This window comes from Lepidochelys kempii, chromosome 3 (assembly GCF_965140285.1).
Source record: "Lepidochelys kempii isolate rLepKem1 chromosome 3, rLepKem1.hap1, whole genome shotgun sequence".
NCBI lineage: Eukaryota > Metazoa > Chordata > Testudines > Cheloniidae > Lepidochelys > Lepidochelys kempii.
The window spans coordinates 110,025,112-110,045,629 of record NC_136382.1 but is presented as its reverse complement, the minus strand read 5'-3'; the positions used below and the strand labels follow the sequence as shown (position 1 = coordinate 110,045,629).

Genomic DNA, 20,518 nt, shown 5'->3' with positions numbered 1-20,518 from the left:
TAAAAAAAAAAAGATGTAGGGTAAAATTTCAAAAGCATCCAAGTGACTTATGAGCCTAATTCCTATTTTCAATAGTGATTTAGACTCAAAATGCCTTACTGAAAGTCAATGGAATGTAGGCTCCCAAGTTATTTAGACACTTCTGAAAATTTTACCAAAAAGATACATGATAAAAATAGGACAGGGCCTGGTAGTACTTTTCATCAGTAGTTCTCTAAGCACTTTGCAAAGATTGGCACACATGACTCTCTCTCTCTCAGATGGGTGAAAATGAAGTATAGAAAGGTTCCTGGACTTGCCCAAACTGACACAGGTGAGCGAGTGGCACAGAATAGCACTTACATCTTCTGACTCTCAATCCTACCCCCACTGAATAACACTGGCTAATAAAAAGAAAAGGAGGACTTGTGGCACTTTAGAGACTAGCCAATTTATTTGAGCATAAGCTTTCGTGAGCTACAGCTCACTTCATCAGATGCATCCGATGAAGTGAGCTGTAGCTCACGAAAGCTCATGCTCAAATAAATTGGTTAGTCTCTAAGGTGCCACAAGTCCTCCTTTTCTTTTTGCGAATACAGACTAACACGGCTGCTACTCTGAAAACTGGCTAATAAATGTATTGCCTGCCCAATCACTGACCTGCTTGGGAACTATACTTTCGTGTCAGGATAAATTTGACTGTCAGAACCACAGCTCACACCTAGTATATTGCATATGTAGTTTAGACTCATTATTTCTCATAACTCAGACAATGTCCAATAGTTTGTCAGAGTTTGAATAGCACTGACACCGCCTTCATGGCCCCTTTACCTGCCAAAGCAGTGTAAAGGAGCCTGCATATAAATGAGAAGAAGCTTCCAATGTGTTTATCAAGTTAGAAAAACTGTTCTCAATCTCTTTGTCAGGACTTTTCAACACAACTATTGACACTCACCCTTCCCACCTTAAAATCCACATGACTGTGTTGTGTTTATGATAAAAAAAGTAAATTAAAAAAAAATCAGAGTACAGAACAAATCTCTGAACTTATCAGAAAGCCCTTATTGCCTGAGTCTGTACAATCACTCAGAACTGAAATTCCTTGTGTAGTTTATCAGGGTCTCAGTGCAAACTCCAAACAGACAGATATTTAGTATACAGTGTCCAACAGCCACTTGCAAAGGGTTTTCTCCTTGCAAAAAAGTACACTGCCTTACACCAATACTCTCTGATCTACATGAGCATCCAGTTTGTTTCTGGGTTAAATTAAAGGGGCTGGTTTTAACCTATAAAGCCTTAAATGGACTGTGTCTTAGTTGTCTCAGAGACCAATTCTTAACCCATATAAACAAAAGAGTAGCAGTTGAGATCAGATGAGGTCCTTGACTAACGGTCCCAAAGTTCTCTGTGAGGAGGTTTGCAGGCAGAGCATTTTCAGTGAGAGCTCCCTGGCTATAAAATTCACTTCCCCAGTTGGGGAAAAGCCTGAATTAGTTGACTTTCTGTTCATACTGCAAGGGTTGTCTGTTTTGTCAGGCTCCCTCTGTCTCTGTTTTTTAGAAAGAGGGAGCAGAGGAGGATGAGTGGGGGGAACCGAAGCACCTCAGTTTGATGGAGTAATTTGGGTGCATCTGATTTTTGGAAATTAGCTCCTAGTTGTTTGTGACAAGGCACCAACCCTGGAGCATGCCCTCTCATGGCACTGCAGGCATACAACCTGTAGTTCCCTCTTGCATTTCTACAATAACTTGTTCCCAGACCAAATTATTTAACATAATATTCCCCCTTCCTGGGGTCCAATTTCTTCAGTATTTATAAATATACAGTTTCCCTTGGCTCTTCAGGACCAAATCCTTACCCTAGCTAAAGGGAGTCCACAGCCCTCCTCCTGGAGCTGTGTACTGCTTTTTCCTGGTAAAGCAACTCCATATCCCTGCCTTCTGGGGCTATGACATGGTTAAAGCCAACTTTTCTGGCACACCAGGTATCAGCCCTGCTTCATAGGCTTTGTCTACACTACACAGCTTTTAGAAAGACTCAATTGGGTTGCTTATTGATACCTAGCTTTGTTCTTTCAGTGAAACAAAGATCACCTTTTCCATTGCATTCTGAAAAAAAATTGTTGGTGATGTGCCTGGCTGGTCAAAACAAGCTGCAAGTCCTCTGGCCAGCCATAGGAAAAGATGTAATTGCTGTGTCAACTAACAGGAAGCCCCTAGCCCCAAGAGAGAAAAATAAGCATGCTGAGAAACAAGTTAACTTTTGACCCCTGATAATGCCTGCACAGAATGCCAAGCTCAACAAATAGCAGGATCCAATGGGCTTTAGTTTTTCAGCTTTAGGGATAAGGGCTTTTGAGTGCTACATTCCCAGTGTGGCTCCCACTCTTCCATATGAGAAGTCTCCACCCTCACGGTACTAAGTGGCTGGCACCAAGCAATACAAGACCTACTTATAAAAGCTGCTTCCCATCAGTGGTCAGCAGCTCTTCTCCCTTCTTGAAAGCCACCGATCTGCTGGACAGAAAGCAGAAGCGACAGTTGCACTGATCAACTCTTGAGCGCAAAGCTAAGTCCCTGAACATCTCTCAGTGAATGGGAACGGAGTGCTGGTTTGGCAAGTCCTGTCAGGCCTGGGAAAGATCAGAGAGGAGGAAGGAAGAGGAACTAAGGCAGGATGTTCTCAAACTTTTTCTTTTTTTAAACAATGTGGGCCACGTTTCAACACAGCGGTCGTCTACTGGACCCACTGTCCCCCTCATCTTTTACAATTGCATTGCCCACTTTCTCTACCAGTCACATTTACAGAGCATCTTCGATGCAGCTAGAGCAAGGGCATACACAGAAAAAGAACTCTAGAAAAAACTTTTAAATGTGTTTGAGCAGCTGGAGCGAAGGCGGAGAAGCCAGCTCCATGTGACCAGCCAGCTCTCTAAAGACAGCCAGCAACTGCTCTGCCAGTGGTCTGCAGACCGCAGTTTGACTGCCTCTGGGTTAGAGGAAAGAACAGATTTCAGATCTGATCCTCCTTTCTTTTACACCAGTGTAAACCTGAACACACACCAGTGAAGGCAATGTGTGTAAACAGAATCAATGAGAGCAGAAATAGGTCCTTAATGAAAAGAAAGAGTAAAAGAAATAAGCTAACCAGAGGGGAAAGAGACACTAAAATTACAGGAGGGAAGATATATTTATGCAAAGGAAAAATAGTGAGTGGTTTAAAAAAAATAAATAAAAGGGTGTCTCACCTTAACCATGTGCATAAGTCCCCTTAAGGTCACTGTTAAGTGCTTTGCTGAGTCAGGGGCACAGCAAGTGATTTTACTTTTGTAGCAAGTTTGATGTCCAAAATAGTTTTCTCTCTCTCCGGCAAGGTCTGGATAATGTAAGGTGCTACGGAGCATTGCTGTGTAGGATGAAGGAGGTTTGGGAGATACGGTCACAGAGGGGAGACGGACATGGAAATCCAAACTTCGTACACAGACAGGAAAGGGCAACCTGTTGCAGAACTGATGCTAGCTCTGGTTTTGGGTTTAGGCCGTGATCGTGCAAGACACCCACGGGAAACACTCAAAATGTATTTGGGGCCCTCCTTTCTTGGGTCTACGCATTTTAAACACACATTTCCAGATAAATACCAAACAAACTTACTTTTCAGGGTCCTCTACCTGCCCCCTTAAAAAAAAACCTTTTGATTTAAAATAAATAATCAAAAATGTAGGCCATTACAACTGATACTTCCCATTTTCTAGGCAAGAACCCCCTGGAATCTTCATTTTAATTTTTTTCTGTATTGAACAAATTTCTGCTTCTTGAGCAAATCTAAGGCCCCAATTCTGAAATGTGATCCTGTAGTTCAAACCTCTGGTGCCCAGATGCTGGACCCTTAACATCACACAGGCACAACAGTCCACACTAGAAAATCATACTGCACAATCAGAGCCTAAATGTTAGCTTGGATGAGAAAGAGGTTGGAGCTAGGGTTGCCAATTTTGGTTGGACGTAGTCCTGAAGGTTTCATCACATGACATAATCTTTAATTAAAGATTAATCTTTAAATTCCTGGAGACTCCAGGACAATCCTGGAGGGTTGACAACCCTAGTTGCAGCCCCAGGCCAGGGTATGCCCTTTCACAGGTGCTTTTGCTTGGGTGGCTAAGGGTTTGAATGTCCTATTGATTCCTTAGTACTAAAACAGATTTGCAGCCCCTGAGTATAAATGGTAAAGCTCTCCTTTAACTCTCTAATCTCTAGCAACTGTCAATGGTTTATACAGCTTGTAGTTGGCTGGTAATGTCAAACTGAATGAAGATTTTTGGCCTGTCTATTCATGAGGGGGCAACCCAGCTCCACTGGAGTCAAGAAGAAAAGGAGTACTTTTGGCACCTTAGAGACTAACCAATTTATTTGAGCATAAGCTGTAGCTCACGGAAGCTTATGCTCAAATAAACAGCTTATGCTCAAATAAATTGGTTAGTCTCTAAGGTGTCACAAGTACTCCTTTTCTTTTTGCGAATACAGACTAACACGGCTGCTACTCTGAAAACCGGAGCAGACAAGAGGAAGTCATTTCATTGAATTCAGTGGAACAGGAATTGGCCCCAAAAGCTTATGACTTTTTAAGCATCCAAACCAGACCTGTAAAATAGACTAGATAGAAAAACAGACTCCATAGGACCTATCCACCCACGTATTTGTCTCAAGGGTTTCCTGCTGAGAATATACTACCCAGACATTTTCAGAAGCTTACTGCAGTTTTGTGAAACTTTCTGAAAGCTGCATCAATGTCATATTACAAGGGTATTCAGACAAGGCTACCTCTAACGCAAGAATCATAAGGATAGTATGCTTGTCAGTTAAAATTTTTACAATTAGTATAACTCATCTGCAGCTCCACAAAGTACCATCAAAATGTACATTTTCCAGCTGGTTTTCTTCTTTTGCTCTGAAGTGAAAATGCTGTTTTCAATTAAAAGAGGATTCTGAGATTTTTTAAGTTAGTTATAAAACCAGCACAATTATTCTTCATCAGTGTGCACCTTGTGTCTATATTCTCCAAGTAACATGTTTCAAGATATACAAACCCCATCCCCTAACCACACCCAAAACACATTTACACACAACATTTTGAACACATTTTTGTAAAGGAAGTTTAACAAAAACTTTATCTAAGGCTTCCGTTTCCTTAAATTTGTTTCCTAACAACAGCTACCTTGATGAAATTCTAATGTGCTTGCTGTTGGGTGAGACCTTTAAAAATATGGCCAAATTTCTCTAACGTATATTCATAGAAGATGAAGTGAGTCAAGAGAAGGAATAATCGAAGTTTTCTTACACAGATAATTTTACTAGGCTCATGCATGGTGGGAACTGAAAATTATACCATCTGCAACACGATCTATTTTTCCAGAAAACCTCCATGTTTTCATAAAACCGTTCTCTAATACCCCACAGCACCATGAATAAACAGTAAAGAAGGGAAAAGAGTGTTTGATATATAGTGTCTTGATTTACAAAAGGTTCCCATTATCTGTGTCACTGAACACACTTGGAAACAAATGCAAAGTATATAGAGTGGTCACCCTCACCAAAGGGTTGGTTTGTTTGCTAATTTTAAAAGGATGGCAAGAGGAAGAGGTGTTAAAGAAAAAACTCTGAGTACATTGAAATTTCCAGTAAAAATTTCAAACCTTGCTGGTATTAATTTAGATTCTACATTCCCTTCTCTTTTATTGTTGTTGGGGTTAGCTGATCTTTTGTTCAGCAACTAAAACACACTAGGTTATATCAACATGTTTCTGCCCCAAAATATCAAATATATAATATTAATCTTCAAAAAGTCAATTTGGAAAGAACCAAAATTTTTAAAAAATTCCACTAATGTTATTTCTTTTAACAGTCAGCTTACACATAAAATGTAAGAGAGCCAAGAGCAAACAGATGGGTGGGTTCTAGCCGTACTGCTGGGATAAGTGCCAGAGGTCCCCTTCCTTCCTTTCTTTCTTTTTTTAATTAAAAAATATTGCAGGGGCGGAGAAGGGGAGAGGAAAGAAACAGTGCATTGCAACTCAGAGAGAGCCCGTTAATGTTTTCAGAGGAACACTCTTTGGTTACATGTCAGTTATGCCTTGATAGCTTTTTTAAAAATTCAAATGAATGATGAGTAAAGAGAATATATACATTAGTGCAGAATTAAAAACTTCTGAAATGCCTAGATGGTGTTTGTATTCTGTGGAAGCAGAGTGGGGGGGAGGGGGGGAACAGAGAAGGAAATATATGCATCAAACCAAAGCTAAAACATTTAGAATAGGCGTTAAGAAGTGCTTTAGACAGCAGAACTCCATTGCATACTGTTCTTTTCCATATGTTTCAAAGCAGAACAACAAAAGCACTCTTTTCTTGCATCTTAGACAAACAGTTTCTGATTAAAAAAAAAAAAAGACAGTAAGGAATGCGTGATTCCCTGACCTATAGATCTATATTATGATCAAGTTAACTTTTTATTTTCAAAAAGGGTAGTTCCAGATCTAACCAAGGTTAAATCAATAAAGGGGTATTCAAATAATGCCAAACGAAGGCATCCTTTTAGGAAAAGAGCGCCCTGTGCCTTTAAGACAAACTCTGCTGCATGCAACCCCAAAGGCATTCTACTTTTTCTTTGACAAAGAATTTGGTGCAGCGCTGCTGTTCCGTCCATCTATGGGGACTGGACACGCTGCAGCTTGTTTAACTCACTGCAGTTTGACTTTTCTTCAACTGAGAAAACAACAGTTACAGCGCGCACCAAACACCCCCCGGGTGAGTCCGGCGCAAAGGCTTGCTGCTTTCCCGTGCTACTCACCGCTGGCTGGCTCAGGCAGAGAGGAGACTGAGGTCTGGCCCATTTCTTAACCTTTAAGAGGGCCGGTGTCCAACAATCATGCAGCTCTCTTGGTCCGCTGGTCATGTAGTCTCTGCCACAGACATTTCCAAGGGTTCATTTCACCTTTTCCCTGGGCTTGCTGTTTTACTACCAGACTGGAACTCCTGCCTCTGCTCGCAGGCTGGTTTGTAAGTCCACCTCCTCCGGCTGCAGCCCAGCTCACGACTGTTCCTGCTCAGCTGAATGCCTGTCATTCCTCTATGCAGATTATGGGGAGGGTCAAAGGTCACGGGGAGGGCGTCCCTTGCTGGTACAGCCACATGGAGACCATCACAGGAACAGTTTGTAGTTTTAAGCTACTTTGTGTTAGAGGAGAGTAGCTTAAAACTACAAACTGTTCCTGTGATGGTCTCCATGTGGCTGTACCAGCAAGGAGAACTAATTAAGTACTTAGACATGGTACTTAAATTTAACAGGGTCTGCTTTTCTTTAGTGGTCTTATCCCTCTTTATCTCCCCCACCTCAAAGGACTAATAAGTTGGTTAGTCTCTAAGGTGCCACCAGTACTCCTTTTCTTTTTGCGAATACAGACCAACACGGCTGCTACTCTGAAACCTGAGTTCTCTGTGTTCTGGTGGTGCTAGGATGGAATAGCAACCACAGCACATGTACACACACACAGAGGCATTATAGTTCTCCTCACAGCTCCCTGCACTTTATAGATGGCTAAGGTCTTGGGAAGGATTTTTTTATTATTACTTTTTTTAAAAACCTTTAAAGATACATTCAGAAAAATAAAGTTTAATCAGTAGAACCTCCTGATGCCACTAGAAGCCCAAATCCGTAACAAACCCTTTCCCCACAGCCCAAAACATACTAGGGTAACCAGATGTCCCAATTTTTATAATGACAGTCCCGATATTTGGGGCTTTTTCTTATATAGGCTCCTATTAGCCCCCATCCCCATCCAGATTTTTCACACTTGCTATCTCCTCAGCCTAAAACATACCCATATTTCAGTTCTAAAAGACATCAAAAGTTAAATACTGGGATGTCCTGATCTTACCTGGTATGTTAAAAAAATGTAGACTAAAATAACTGATCCTGACCCCACGAATTGCTCAATATAGGAGGACTCCTGGGTCCATGCAGAACCCCACTGATTTCCACAGTACTTCTATGCTCTTGTACTACAGCTTGTAGGATCAGGATTATTGAGAGCCACTAATTTCACCAAAGCTGGATGTTTTTGGTAGGTTTTCCATTATTTCCCACCCACATACACTATATTCCTAAAAAAAGTCTCAATGCACTTCAGATTCTGCATTTGTGGTGTGGCTATGGGGGAGTGTTTGTGCAATATCTGAAGTGATTAAGACAAAGCTGTATCCATGAATTAAGATGAATAAAGATGAACTAATCACGGGATTGGAAGTTGGTGATTGACTGGGACTAGTGATCATGTCCTGATTACTTTCAATGTGGGCAAACAGAGGAGAGTCCCAAACGGCAATATATATATATATATATTAGGGCTGTCGATTAATCGTAGTTAAGTCATGCAGTTAACTAAAAAAATTAATCACGATTAAAAACTTAATCATAGTTTTAATCACACACTGTTAAACAATAGAATCCCAAATGAAATTTATTAAATATTTTTGGAATTTTTTTTCTACATTTTCAAATATATTGACTTCAATTACAACACAGAATACAAAGTGCACAGTGCTCACTTTATTATTTTTTATTACAAATATTTGCACTTTAAAAATGATAAACAAAAGAAATAGTATTTTTCAGTTCACCTCATACAAGTACTGAAATGCAATCTTGTAAAACTTTAGAGCCTACAAGTCGACTCCGTCCTACTTCTCATTCAGCTAACCACTAAGACAAACAAGTTTACTTTTACGGGAAATAATGCTGCCCGCTTCTTATTTACAATGTCACCTGAAAATGAGAACAGGTGTTCGCATTGGACTTTTGTAGCCGGCATTGCAAGGTGCCAGATATGCTAAACATTCGGATGCCCCTTAATGCTTCAACCACCATTCCAGAGAACATGCTTCCATGCTGATGATGCTCATTAAAAAGATAATGCATTATTAAATTTGTGACTGAACTCCTTGGGGGAGAATTGTATGCTCTGGTTTATTTGCATTCTGCCATATATTTCATGTTATAGCAGTCTCTGATGATGATATGCCCAAATAAATTTATTAGTCTCTGTCAAGGTTCCTTCCCCACTCTGAACTCTAGGGTACAGATGTGGGGACCTGCATGAAAACCTCCTAAGCTTACTTTTCCCAGCTTAGGTTAAAACTTCCCCAAGGTACAAATTAATTTTACCCTTTGCCCTTGGATTTCCACTGCCACCACCAAACTTTATCTGGGTTTACTGGGAAACGTAGTTTGGACACGTCTTTCCTCCTAAAATCCTCCCAACCCTTGCACCCCACTTCCTGGGGAAGGTTTGGTAAAAATCCTCACCAATTTGCATAGGTGACCACAGACCCAAACCCTTGGATCTTAGAACAATGAAAAAGCATTCAGTTCTCTTACAAGACGACTTTTAATAGAAGTAAAGAAATCCCCTCTGTAAAGTCAGGATGGTAGATACCTTACAGGGTAATTAGTTTCAAAACATAGAGAATCCCTCTAGGCAAAACCTTAAGTTACAAAAAAGACACACAGACAGGAACAGTCATTCTATTCAGCACAACTCTTTTCTCAGCCATTTAAAGAAATCATAATCTAACACATACCTAGCTAGATTACTTACTAAAAGTTCTAAGACTCCATTCCTGTTCTGTCCCCGGCAAAAGCAGCATACAGACAGACACAGACCCTTTGTTTTTCTCCCTCATCCCAGCTTTTGAAAGTATCGTCTCCTTATTGGTCATTTTGGTCAGGTGCCAGAGAGGTTACCTTTAGCTTCTTAACCCTTTACAGGTGAGAGGATTTTTCCTCTGGCCAGGAGGGATTTTAAAGGGGTTTACCCTTCCCTTTATATTTATGACTGTCTCTAAGGTGCAACAAGGACTCCTCGCTGTTTTTCCAGCACATTGTTTATTTTAAGAACACTTTCACTGCAGATTTGACAAAATGCAAGGAAGGTACCAATGTAAGATTTCTAAAGATAGATACAGCACTTGACCCAAGGTTTAAGAATCTGAAGTGCCTTCCAAAATCTGAGATGGATGAGGTATGGAGCATGCTTTCAGATGTATTGAAAGAGCAGCACTCCAGTGCAGAAACTACAGAACCTGAACCACCAAAAAAGAAAATCAACCTTCTAGTGGTAGAATCTGACCCAGATGATGAAAATTAACATGCATTGGTCTACACTGTTTTGGATTGTTATCGAGCAGAACCCATCAGCAGCATGGACACGTCCTCTAGAATGGTGGTTGAAGCATGACCTATGAATCTTTAGCACATCTGGCACGTAAATATCTTGCGACGCCGGCTATGACAGTGCCATGCGAACACCCTGTTCTCGTTTTCAGGTGACACTGTAAACAAGAAGCAGGCAGCATTATCTCCTGCAAATGTAAACAAACTTGTGTGTCTGGGCGATTAGCGCCTACAAGTCCACTCTGTCCTACTTCTAGTTCAGCCAAAGTTTTACATTGTTTTATTTTTGAATGTGGTTTTTTTGGTACATAATTCTACATTTGTAAGTTCAACTTTCATGATAAAGAGATTGCACTACAGTACTTGTAATGGGGGAACTGAAAAATATTTTTTTTTTACAATGCAAATATTTGTAATAAAAATATAATGTGAGCACTGTACACTGTGTATTCTGTGTTGTAATTTAAATCAATATATTTGAAAATGTAGAAAACATCCAAAAAATTTAAATAAATGGTATTCTATTATTAACAGCAGGATTAATCACACAAGTAATCACGCAATTAATTTTTTTTCATTGCTTGACAGCCCTAATATATATATTATATATGACACTTCAGAGGGTTAATTTCTGAAAGCTGAGGAAAATCATGAACAAAATTGATTGGGAGGAAAAATTTTAACAGAAAAATGTCAATGAAAATTGGGAGTTCTTTAAGAAAAGTTTATTAAATGGCCAAAAATGATGGGAACTTTGGCTAAAAGCAACATCTATCAAATGGGGAAATAGATAGCAATCCATATAAATTAGAAGTTATGGTGTGCAGAAAATTGATAAGGGAAGCTAAAGATGTCAGGGAATTATCCATAGTTATCAGGGCTAAGGACAATAAGGAGCTTAAGTATACTAAGAACAAAACAAATCCTAGCAATGTTCTAAACCCATTACTAGATGGTGATAGTAAAATTCTTAATAATGATGCAGAAAAGGCAGAAGTAGTCAATAAATATTTTTATTCTGTATTTAGAAAGAAGCAGAATGATATACTCATATCACATGTAAATGATGAAGTACTTTCCAGTCCTTTAGTAAATAAGGAGGATTTTAAGTAACATCTATTAGGAATAAACATTTTTAAATGAGGAGGCTTGGATAATTTGCACCCAAAAGAAAAGTTGGTTGATGAGATCTCTGGCTTGCTGATTTTAATTTTTAATAAATCTTCGAATATCTGGGTAATTCCAGAAGTCTGGAAGAGTCCTTTTGCTGTAACCAAAAATTGTAAATGGGATAACTCAGATAGCTATAGGCCAGTTAGCCTAACGTCACCCCCCAGACAAAATAATGGAAAACCTGATATGACATTCAGTTAATAGAATGCCCCTTAGAATCATAGAATATCAGGGTTGGGAGGGACCTCAGGAGGTCATCTAGTCCAACCCACTGCTCAAAGCAGGACCAATCCCCAACTAAATCATCCCAGCCAGGGCTTTGTCAAGCCTGACCTTAAAAACTTCTAAGGAAGGAGATTCCACCACCTCCCTAGGTAACGCATTCCAGTGCTTTACCACCCTCCTAGTGAAAAAGTTTCCTAATATCCAACCTAACCTCCCCCACTGCAACTTGAGACCATTACTCCTCGTTCTGTCAACTGCTACCACTGAGAACAGTCTAGATCCATCCTCTTTGGAACCCCCTTTCAGGTAGTTGGAAGCAGCTATCAAATCCCCCCTCATTCTTCTCTTCTGCAGGCTAAACAATCCCATTTCCCTCAGCCTCTCCTCATAAGTCATGTGTTCCAGTCCTGTAATCATTTTTGTTGCCCTCCACTGGACGTTTTCCAATTTTTCCACATCCTTCTTGTAGTGTGGGGCCCAAAACTGGACACAGTACTCCAGATGAGGCCTCACCAATGTTGAATAGAAGGGAATGATCACGTCCCTCCATCTGCTAGCAATGCCCCTACTTATACATCCCAAAATGCCATTGGCCTTCTTGGTAACAACGGCACACTGTTGACTCATATCCAGCTTCTCGTCCACTGTAACCCCTAGGTCCTTTTCTGCAGAACTGCTGCCGAGCCATTCGGTCCCTAGTCTGTAGCAGTGCATGGGATTCTTCCATCCTAAGTGCAGGACTCTGCACTTGTCCTTGTTGAACCTCATCAGATTTCTTTTGGCCCAATCCTCTAATTTGTCTAGGGCCCTCTGTATCCTATCCCTACCCTCCAGCGTATCTACCTCTCCTCCCAGTTTAGTGTCATCTGCAAACTTGCTGAGGGTGCAATCCACACCATCCTCCAGATCATTAATGAAGATATTGAACAAAACCCTTATCCAACCCCTCGGCCCCGGCTCGGCCTGGCATCCTTAACACGCTGCAGTAGCGTGTTGGAGCTTTACCGCGTTGTATGCAAACCTGCATTATATCGGGGTAGAGGTGTATTTAAATCCCTACTGTAAAAAAATTTCAGTCTTTGAGAGAGGTCACCACAAATCCGTCAAGTCAAATTTTATAGAGAGCAGAATTAAGACATTTATACAAAATAGTTAAGAGAGGCCTATAGAAGAACATTGGGAGCCCCAGCTGGGAAAAAGTTTATGGCATATGTATACAGGGGTTCAGACTAGATGATCATAGTAGTCCCATTGGAAATATTAATCTTTTAAAATTCAGATATGAGGCAGACAGGAATTTGAACTCAGGTTAAAACCTTCAGCCAGGGCAAGTAATATGCAAAAGGAGGATAATTAGGCCAGAACAAAAAGCAGACATACCTTGGAGGAGAGCTGCTTATTTAGAAGTAAAATGTATTTGTGCTGGGAGCCAAGTAGTCCTTGTCTACACTAGGCTCTCCCCTATGAAATTTCCCCCAGTAGGTTGAAAAGTTAGGAGGTGCAAGGGGGAGGAGGGATGTCTAGAGTGGACACAATGCATATACACATCATCAAAAGAGCTGTTTAAATTGAGTAGGAAAAAACACCACCCAAAACTAATTGCTCAAAGCAACAAAGAATCCTGACTGGACTGAGGGGATGGACATACAATGGATATTTCAGGTGAGTGTGTGCTAACTTAAGTGGCCATCTAAGTAAAATCCTTTGTGGAAAATACGGATATAATAATGAACAGAATAACACCTTTCATATCAAAAGCATCAGAGTCTATACTTTGGATGATTTGACAAATGTACTGGAAGAAGACACCTACCCAAAGAAACAGAGACCTTGGGCTCAATACTGGGATGCAATATTGGTCACATTTCACCATCTAAAAAGCTTACCAGTGAGCTTTCCAAGGATCGGCTAGCATGTACCAGATGTACTTCTTGACTTCAGGGCAGAAGGTAGAACAGGACAAGCTGGGGGGGACAAAACCCATATTTTGGACCTGAACTACTCTGACATTTTTCATTTAATCACCAAGTAGAAATACGTTTTTAGTGCAGCTTTAGCAGTACTTGGCTGAAAAATCCAAATCTACTCAGAACAAGCTGTTTCAGTTGCAGAAAGAACAGTTTGAGTAATACCAATAATACTTAGGACTTAGAGTGCTGAAAGGGAAATGCTTTCCTTCACCCAACTTGAAATCTAGTCAGTTTCAAACAATGAGCAATTTCAGGTATTATGCTTTAGTCCCCCTGCCAGTTTTTGTGGTTTTACGATCATATTTTCCTATTTAATTCCCCCCCGTGGCTGCAAGACCCCCACAAAGGAAAAGGAACACTGATTAACTGAATGATTACACAGTCAGGGAACAGTGAAACTGATCATACACAAAGTGCTGTCAAAAGCACAAAGTAGCCAAACTGAAAAAACAAAGAAAAGGATTTTGCCCCTCTCAAATCTGTTTCACTTGTAGTAATCTTACTTGTGATACTGGTAGAGGAGAACATTTCAGGCAGAAGTGTGGTTTTTAATTTGATGGAACAATTTCAAATCATTGTACAAACATTAACTAGTCAATCCCCACAACATTCCTGAACAATTGATATTCTCCAGTCTCTCTAGTTGTGGTCCCTTTAAATATCTGCCATTGTACTAGCCTTGCTGCACTATCCCTTGTGGATACATTACTGGGTGTGTTCTTCATGGCAAATACTCTCCTTGCTGGCTGTAACTTTATCTACATGGCCTAAAACTTCTCAATGACTCATTGACTTTTGTCAAAAGAGCCAAAATAAACTCAATTTTGGATGCTTTTTGCCAAACGTATACACTTACGGCAACCTAGGAATAATAATAAAAGGCAAAAAAAAGTGTTAATGGAACATTATGACTATGTAGTGAAAATCACTAAAAGTCAGAAAATACAAATTATACAGTCCTAATAGTAACTTCTCAGCCAGAGAGTACATCTTGTATAGTTTAAGTATACATATAATGAAATATTTTCAGCTACAGATTTATCAGGCAAAACTAATAGTTAGTACTAGTGTGCAATGAGGCTAAATGAACATGGCTGTTAGAAGCTTAAATATTGCTTTTCCTTTTGGTTATTTTAACTGTGCAATCTTAACGCATTTACATTTCCTAACCTTTTTAAAGAAAACATTCGATTTGCAGCACTGTTTAGCTGGCAGAGCTTGTCAGTCACTTGAATGTAAGTACCTAAGATAGCTAGAAGGTGAGTACTGCACCCAGGACAGGGTTTCCATACCACATCAGAAGTGTGTGGGGGTGGGAGGAATCAGGTGGCACTATAGCCACCACCCTCTGCTGTGAGGGAGCAGCTTTAAACTCCAGCTGGGGTTCCCTAGGAGCACCCTTGGCAGAGGCTGCCCAGGTGATGTGCTGAACAAACATCTTCTGAAGTTCCTATCCCTATCCTATCCCTTGCTGTTCCCACCTCTTTGTGGCTGTGGGTGGCTGGCTGGCTCCAGTCTTGGTTGTTCAGGAATTGTAGGCATCTTGTGCAACTGCACACTTTCAAGGTGGACTTTCTGCTTATGGGGACCTACAGCGTTGTTTCTGTCTACTTGAACAAGCAGAACCACAGATGCTAATCTGGGCCCATGGGTTTTTCCTCATAACTATCCTGAGAGGTGATGTTTTCTGGGCATCCTGGTTCTCTCTTGCCAATTAAGACTTTATACTAACCTTCACTGATCAATTAGAATGACCTACCATAAGTTAACATGCTAGTTAAGACGACAGCAGTGAAAACAGTCTTCAGTCCACTTTTTGATGTTACAAAGCTTCCACCCTACTAAGTTCCAATGTCTATGTGGCCCCATCTGCTCACTCTGAGGTTAGCACGCTGCATACCACAAGAGACACCTGGGATTCATCAGATAATGACGGGCTTGTACATGTGCGTCCTACCAGATGGAATATCATACACTCCCCCATGTTTGTTAGCATCCTCTACTGGCTGAGCTAGCATAGCTTCTTATTTACCTTAGAGAGGGCAGCGGTGTCTTTATGTGGTCACAGATCCAGTCTGTCTCTCCTTGGACTGACAGGAGCCAAGACTGCTGGAGAGGCAGCATGCTCAGACAACAGTCAGAAATAGAGAGCTCCTTGCATTACTCAGAAGTGACTGCTCTAAGCACAGGCCTGACAAAGTAGTTTTATTCAAAGCATGGTAACTACAGTGCAAGATAATCAGGGAAAGGGGAGCTAGGAAGGAAAGGGGAAACAGGAGAGTTTCTTTTCACTGGATTCCTTGCCTCTTTATAACTAATGCAATTTGCACATTGAATTCAAAATCCCACTCCTAGTTCTGAGAAAATTGTATAACAGCTGTATTCATGCACACTCTACCAGGACATGTTTTCAGAACCTCCAGCAGATCCAAGGGCAGCCAAATGTCAGTGTGGCATTGCATCAGCCATACTGTATATATTTGGAGCACTTGACTGAGATGCACTTATTTACATAACATGGATCAAATGGTCAAAAACTGACTCTGTACTCTGCAAGCCTAAAAAGCAGGAGAGACTGTGACTAGGCAAGCAGGCTATTTAGCCAAGAAAACACAATAAACCAAGCGATTTTATGAAACATCTTCCACAAATGAATGTGGATTTTGTTCTTATACCATAGAGTATATGGATATACTTTTTTAGATTTTCATTGAAAAGGTGTAACTAGATCAGGTTTCTTGTTAATATACCTAACCGTACAACCATGTTCCCATTCAGAAAAGGGACTGGTTGTCTTTGTTTGTCTGTTTGGATCACTTGGACTTATAGCTACTGGGTTTGATACATTTGTTTTAAGCCCCAAACTGTCTTTTCATTTTTTAATAGTAATGTTGCCCCTAATTAGAGGGAATTTCCTCATTACTAGTTTCTTTGTAGTGCCTTTTCTTCAACCATTCTCCATCTTGAGAAAATATTCATACCAACTTAACTTTTAAGATACACAGTGGCTGGGTCAGAATGCAGATCTACTTTCAGGTTTTGCATAATAAAAACATGTAATAATGTGCCAATTCGTCCTTGAGTAGCAGACACTTCCTCCATACTTCATATATATACACCAGATATGGAAACTGGTCTATAAACATCAATAGGATTTAACTTAGCACAGGTTAGGGAGTTCAGTTGCATCACACAGAGGGAGAGTTTTCTAGGTTTTTGTTCTGAGTCTGCCCAGCAAATTCACCAAATGAACAAACTTGGGGCAATACATGGGACTGGGTGGAAACCAAGTGCAATTAGTGATTTTGCTTTAAGTACACTAGTTCATTCAATCATGAAATCCCAAAGAAAATTCAGGGGTGTTGAACCCTACAAAAGAACATCTAAAGAGTTCATGTGAATTAAAGCATTAATTTTGTACAGCTCTGGTTGTGAAAATCACCTTCACCAAGGTAAGTGTCAATGCTGCACCTTTTAAAAGAAGCAGCTCACACCAAACTCAGATACTGAAACATACAAATTTCTGCTAAAATTTACAATTAAAATGAGAATAACTGAAAATGATATGGGTGCCATAGGAAATACTACCAGTTAAAATTGCAGATTTTCAGCGCTACTGTATATTAAATTTTGTAACGAAACCACAATTCAATTAAGTAACATTGAGGGAAACGCTTACAAAGGTTGAAAGAAAAATAACTTACAGGTGAGAAACATTTTATTCAAGAAAAAAAATAGCAGATCAGGTACTTGCATTGTGCTGTGGCTGCACTGTGCTACACACTGGTGCAAAGCAGCCCTACAGTCAACATAGAGGGATCTTATTTCCTTTACCTGTATTTTAAAAAGGGCTTCACTGTTCAGTATTTACTGTGAATGTTTCGGTGTGAAAAATTCACTCAACGTGGTCTCTTTGCCAAGGAGGAAATTCTCACAAGGATGGCCCAGCCTGAGTAACCACGTTGCGTGCTCTGGTATGTGTGGAATCCTCAGCCCCATCCTGCAATTTCTAATGCATATCTGCTGGACAAGTGCTATTGCAGGGTATTGGTGTGAACAGCAGCCATGGGCCACTGCTCCCTCATGTGTATGGTTTGGGGCAGATTATCCATGTAGCTCACTGACTCATTGGCCACAACCCCAGTCTATGCCCCTCCCGCTGTAAAGTGGGCTGCTGCAGAACTCATTTCTACAATCCTCCTGCATGATCATTCCTGCATTTTCTTTATCTAAAGGTAATTATAGTGCACCTATAAGCACAATACAGTATTTAAGTGCTAGGCCTGCTGCGTTATATGACCCTTCCAAGGTCCCTATCCGGCCCCAAAGAAAAAAAAAATCACCCATAATTTATTTTACTTTTAAAATTGTGATTGCTTTCAGAGAATTAGAGCAGGTTAACTCCATTTGATAATTACAGGAATGCAGTAAATAATGTTTGGTACTGTAATAGTAAATACAAGTCTATAGAAAGATCAGCCACTAATCATGTAATGTACCACAACGGGCATTCCTCCATGATTCTCAAACACAGATCCTCACTTGCCTACACTATTTTCAAACATAGCACAAAGCATGAGAGTTTTCATTTTCTCACACACTGCACTATAACTACAAAACTGCATCTTGATTCAGACACAGTAATAAAACCTGGTGCCTGTAAATTTATTAATTTGACCCATAGTCATTAAAGTACATTATGTTGTGGTCAGGCTGATGCCTGTTTCTTTCCTTAATCTTTTTCTTATTTAATGATCTATTGTTGGAAGCATGCCAGAAAATTTCAGGAATGTTTTATGACTTATTTGACTGAGAAATGTGTACCGTATTTACCATCCAGCCTATCCTGACTTGTCTACACATAAAGGCTGCAACAGTTTAACTAAAGTTGTTTTTTACATTATTTATTTACTTAAACCTGTGCAAACTCCTGAATGGATACACTTAAAATCAGTTTATACCTGGCTTATAATCAATTTAGCTGAAATCAATACAGGCCAGTTGTAAAATGATTTAAATTAAAGCAGTGTAACTTTTGCATTTCAGTCAGCCCTGGCACGAAATTTCCACATTCATATTCTATCCTGGTAGCTCATACTGTCAGCCCCGTTGGATTCCTGAACATCTAAACTTCATCCCAGGACCATAATGCTATCCACCCAGCTCAATGGATAGGATACCTGATTGGGTGCAACAAGGGCAGGGAGGCAGGAGTCCCAGGTCCTGTCCCCCCTGCCCTTCACCACAGACTACAACTACAAATTCACATGAATGTCCTTGCTGAGCCACCATCTTTCCTTCTGAAACAGGCTCAGAAGCGGAAAAGGTAGAGGAGACAGGATGAGGAAATGGCAGCCTGCAGTTCTGGGAGGTGGAGAGCTGGGGTCACTGGATCCTGGGGCTGCAAACCCTCTGCCCATGCCCTGAGTGGTCGCGGATAGCTTCAGTTACCAGTTCTTCCTCACCTCCAAGCACCACCCCGGGAGAGAGCCCTGGACCCAGATCCCCACTTCCCAGAACTAGGGGCTGCCATCTCCACACGGTGCTTCCTCCTGTTCTTCCACTTCCAGGCCCACTCCAGAATGAGAGATGGTGGCTTGGCAAGGACCTACATGTGCCAGGGAGCAGTGCAAAGGGAGGGAACCCCATGTGCCTCTCAGAACATGACCTCTGCTGCAGGGCCCCTTCCTAAGGAAAATTCTGGTTGTGCCCCTGTACCTGATAGGACCTGCAGGGAAGTGGACAGCCTTGGAGCAAAATGGTGAGAAAACATATGCTGGAGAAACACAGGTTTGCCCTTCCTCCTCTTAGTTGGGCTCTCTGCCTCCCATTGGCTAGCCAGATAGAGATGGGAGATGATGGACTCCTTGTTTCCCTCCATTAATTTAAATCCTTGCCTAGGGCTCTTGGAGCCTCTTGTTTAGGTCAGATTTAGTCTCTTGTTTCTGGCCTCAGATTCTAGCCTGTAGCATATACTATCAGCCTTGTTGGACTCCTGACAGTTTAAGCTTCGGACCAGGACCAGAATGTGGATGCATGTCAATCTAAATCCATGCAGGAAATGGGCAGAAAGGGAGAAACATACCTAAAAAGAAATCTCTTTACCTGTCCAAAAAAAAGACAACCCAGATTCGGACATTTATTTATTATTCATTTGAAAGAGGCAGTTTACATTTATTTGGTATTTTCCCATCAGTTGAAATAATGTGCCTTACAAAAGATTAGAAGCAATTCAAAAACATTTTCTCCATCAACTCTGCTGAGTTCAAATGAGGGACTCTTTGTTTGTATGGGTTTGCATATTTATACTTGAAAAAAAATCCCCCATGTGAGTTTAGTAACTAACTAATAAGCTTTGAACATAACACCTTAAGATGAATGAGAGAAATGCACACTCCACTGGGTTTAGTTTAGCCTTGTCTGTCTATAAACTTAAGACAGCTGCACATAGGATTTTGTAGTGAAGTTTGTTTTTCTGACCGCGAGCGCAAAATACTTAATTTTTAACCCCTCAGATGCTACATGGTCATGTATATCCAAGTTAACGCTTTCTAAAAGGTGTGCCAGTCTAACATGGTGGAGGAACACCCACAGCGTATGTGCACTACATGTAGCTGTTTATTTAGACTCAGCAGGTAAAGTGTATGTGGTATGTCAGTACTAACAGATAGTCATGAAACTGCATAAAGGAAGGCTGATATCTGGGATGCAGCTGGTGGACAGACATAATCCATGCGATTTCCTAGTCCCTACCTCTATTTGTCTCTCATGTTGGGTGGCCATTAAAGATAAAGCTCAAGTTTAACCAAATTCATCACTGGTGCAACTTCATTTGAGTCACAGAAATGCGGTCAAAAGATATGTTGGAGATGCCTACATTATGTATAAATTTTGATGCAGAAAGTAGCTCTAATTTCTTTGGAGTTATATCCAACCCAGATTAGACCCCA

The 20,518-nt window shown here is 40.6% G+C and overlaps 1 protein-coding gene across 6 annotated transcripts in view; it reads right to left on the bottom strand.

Moving 5' to 3' along the window:
* The window catches only part of PHACTR2 (phosphatase and actin regulator 2), a 222,309-nt gene that overhangs the window by 127,880 nt on the left and 73,911 nt on the right, over nt 1-20,518 (bottom strand). Inside the window, exon 1 of one of the 6 annotated variants that reach the window (XM_073337512.1) lies at nt 6,820-7,067. The exons of the other annotated variants lie outside the window; for them this stretch is intronic. Coding sequence (XP_073193613.1) covers nt 6,820-6,862 — 43 coding nt within the window. The 5' untranslated portion in view covers nt 6,863-7,067. Of the gene's footprint in view, nt 1-6,819; nt 7,068-20,518 lie in introns of those variants that run through there. 6 annotated transcript variants of the gene reach the window in all.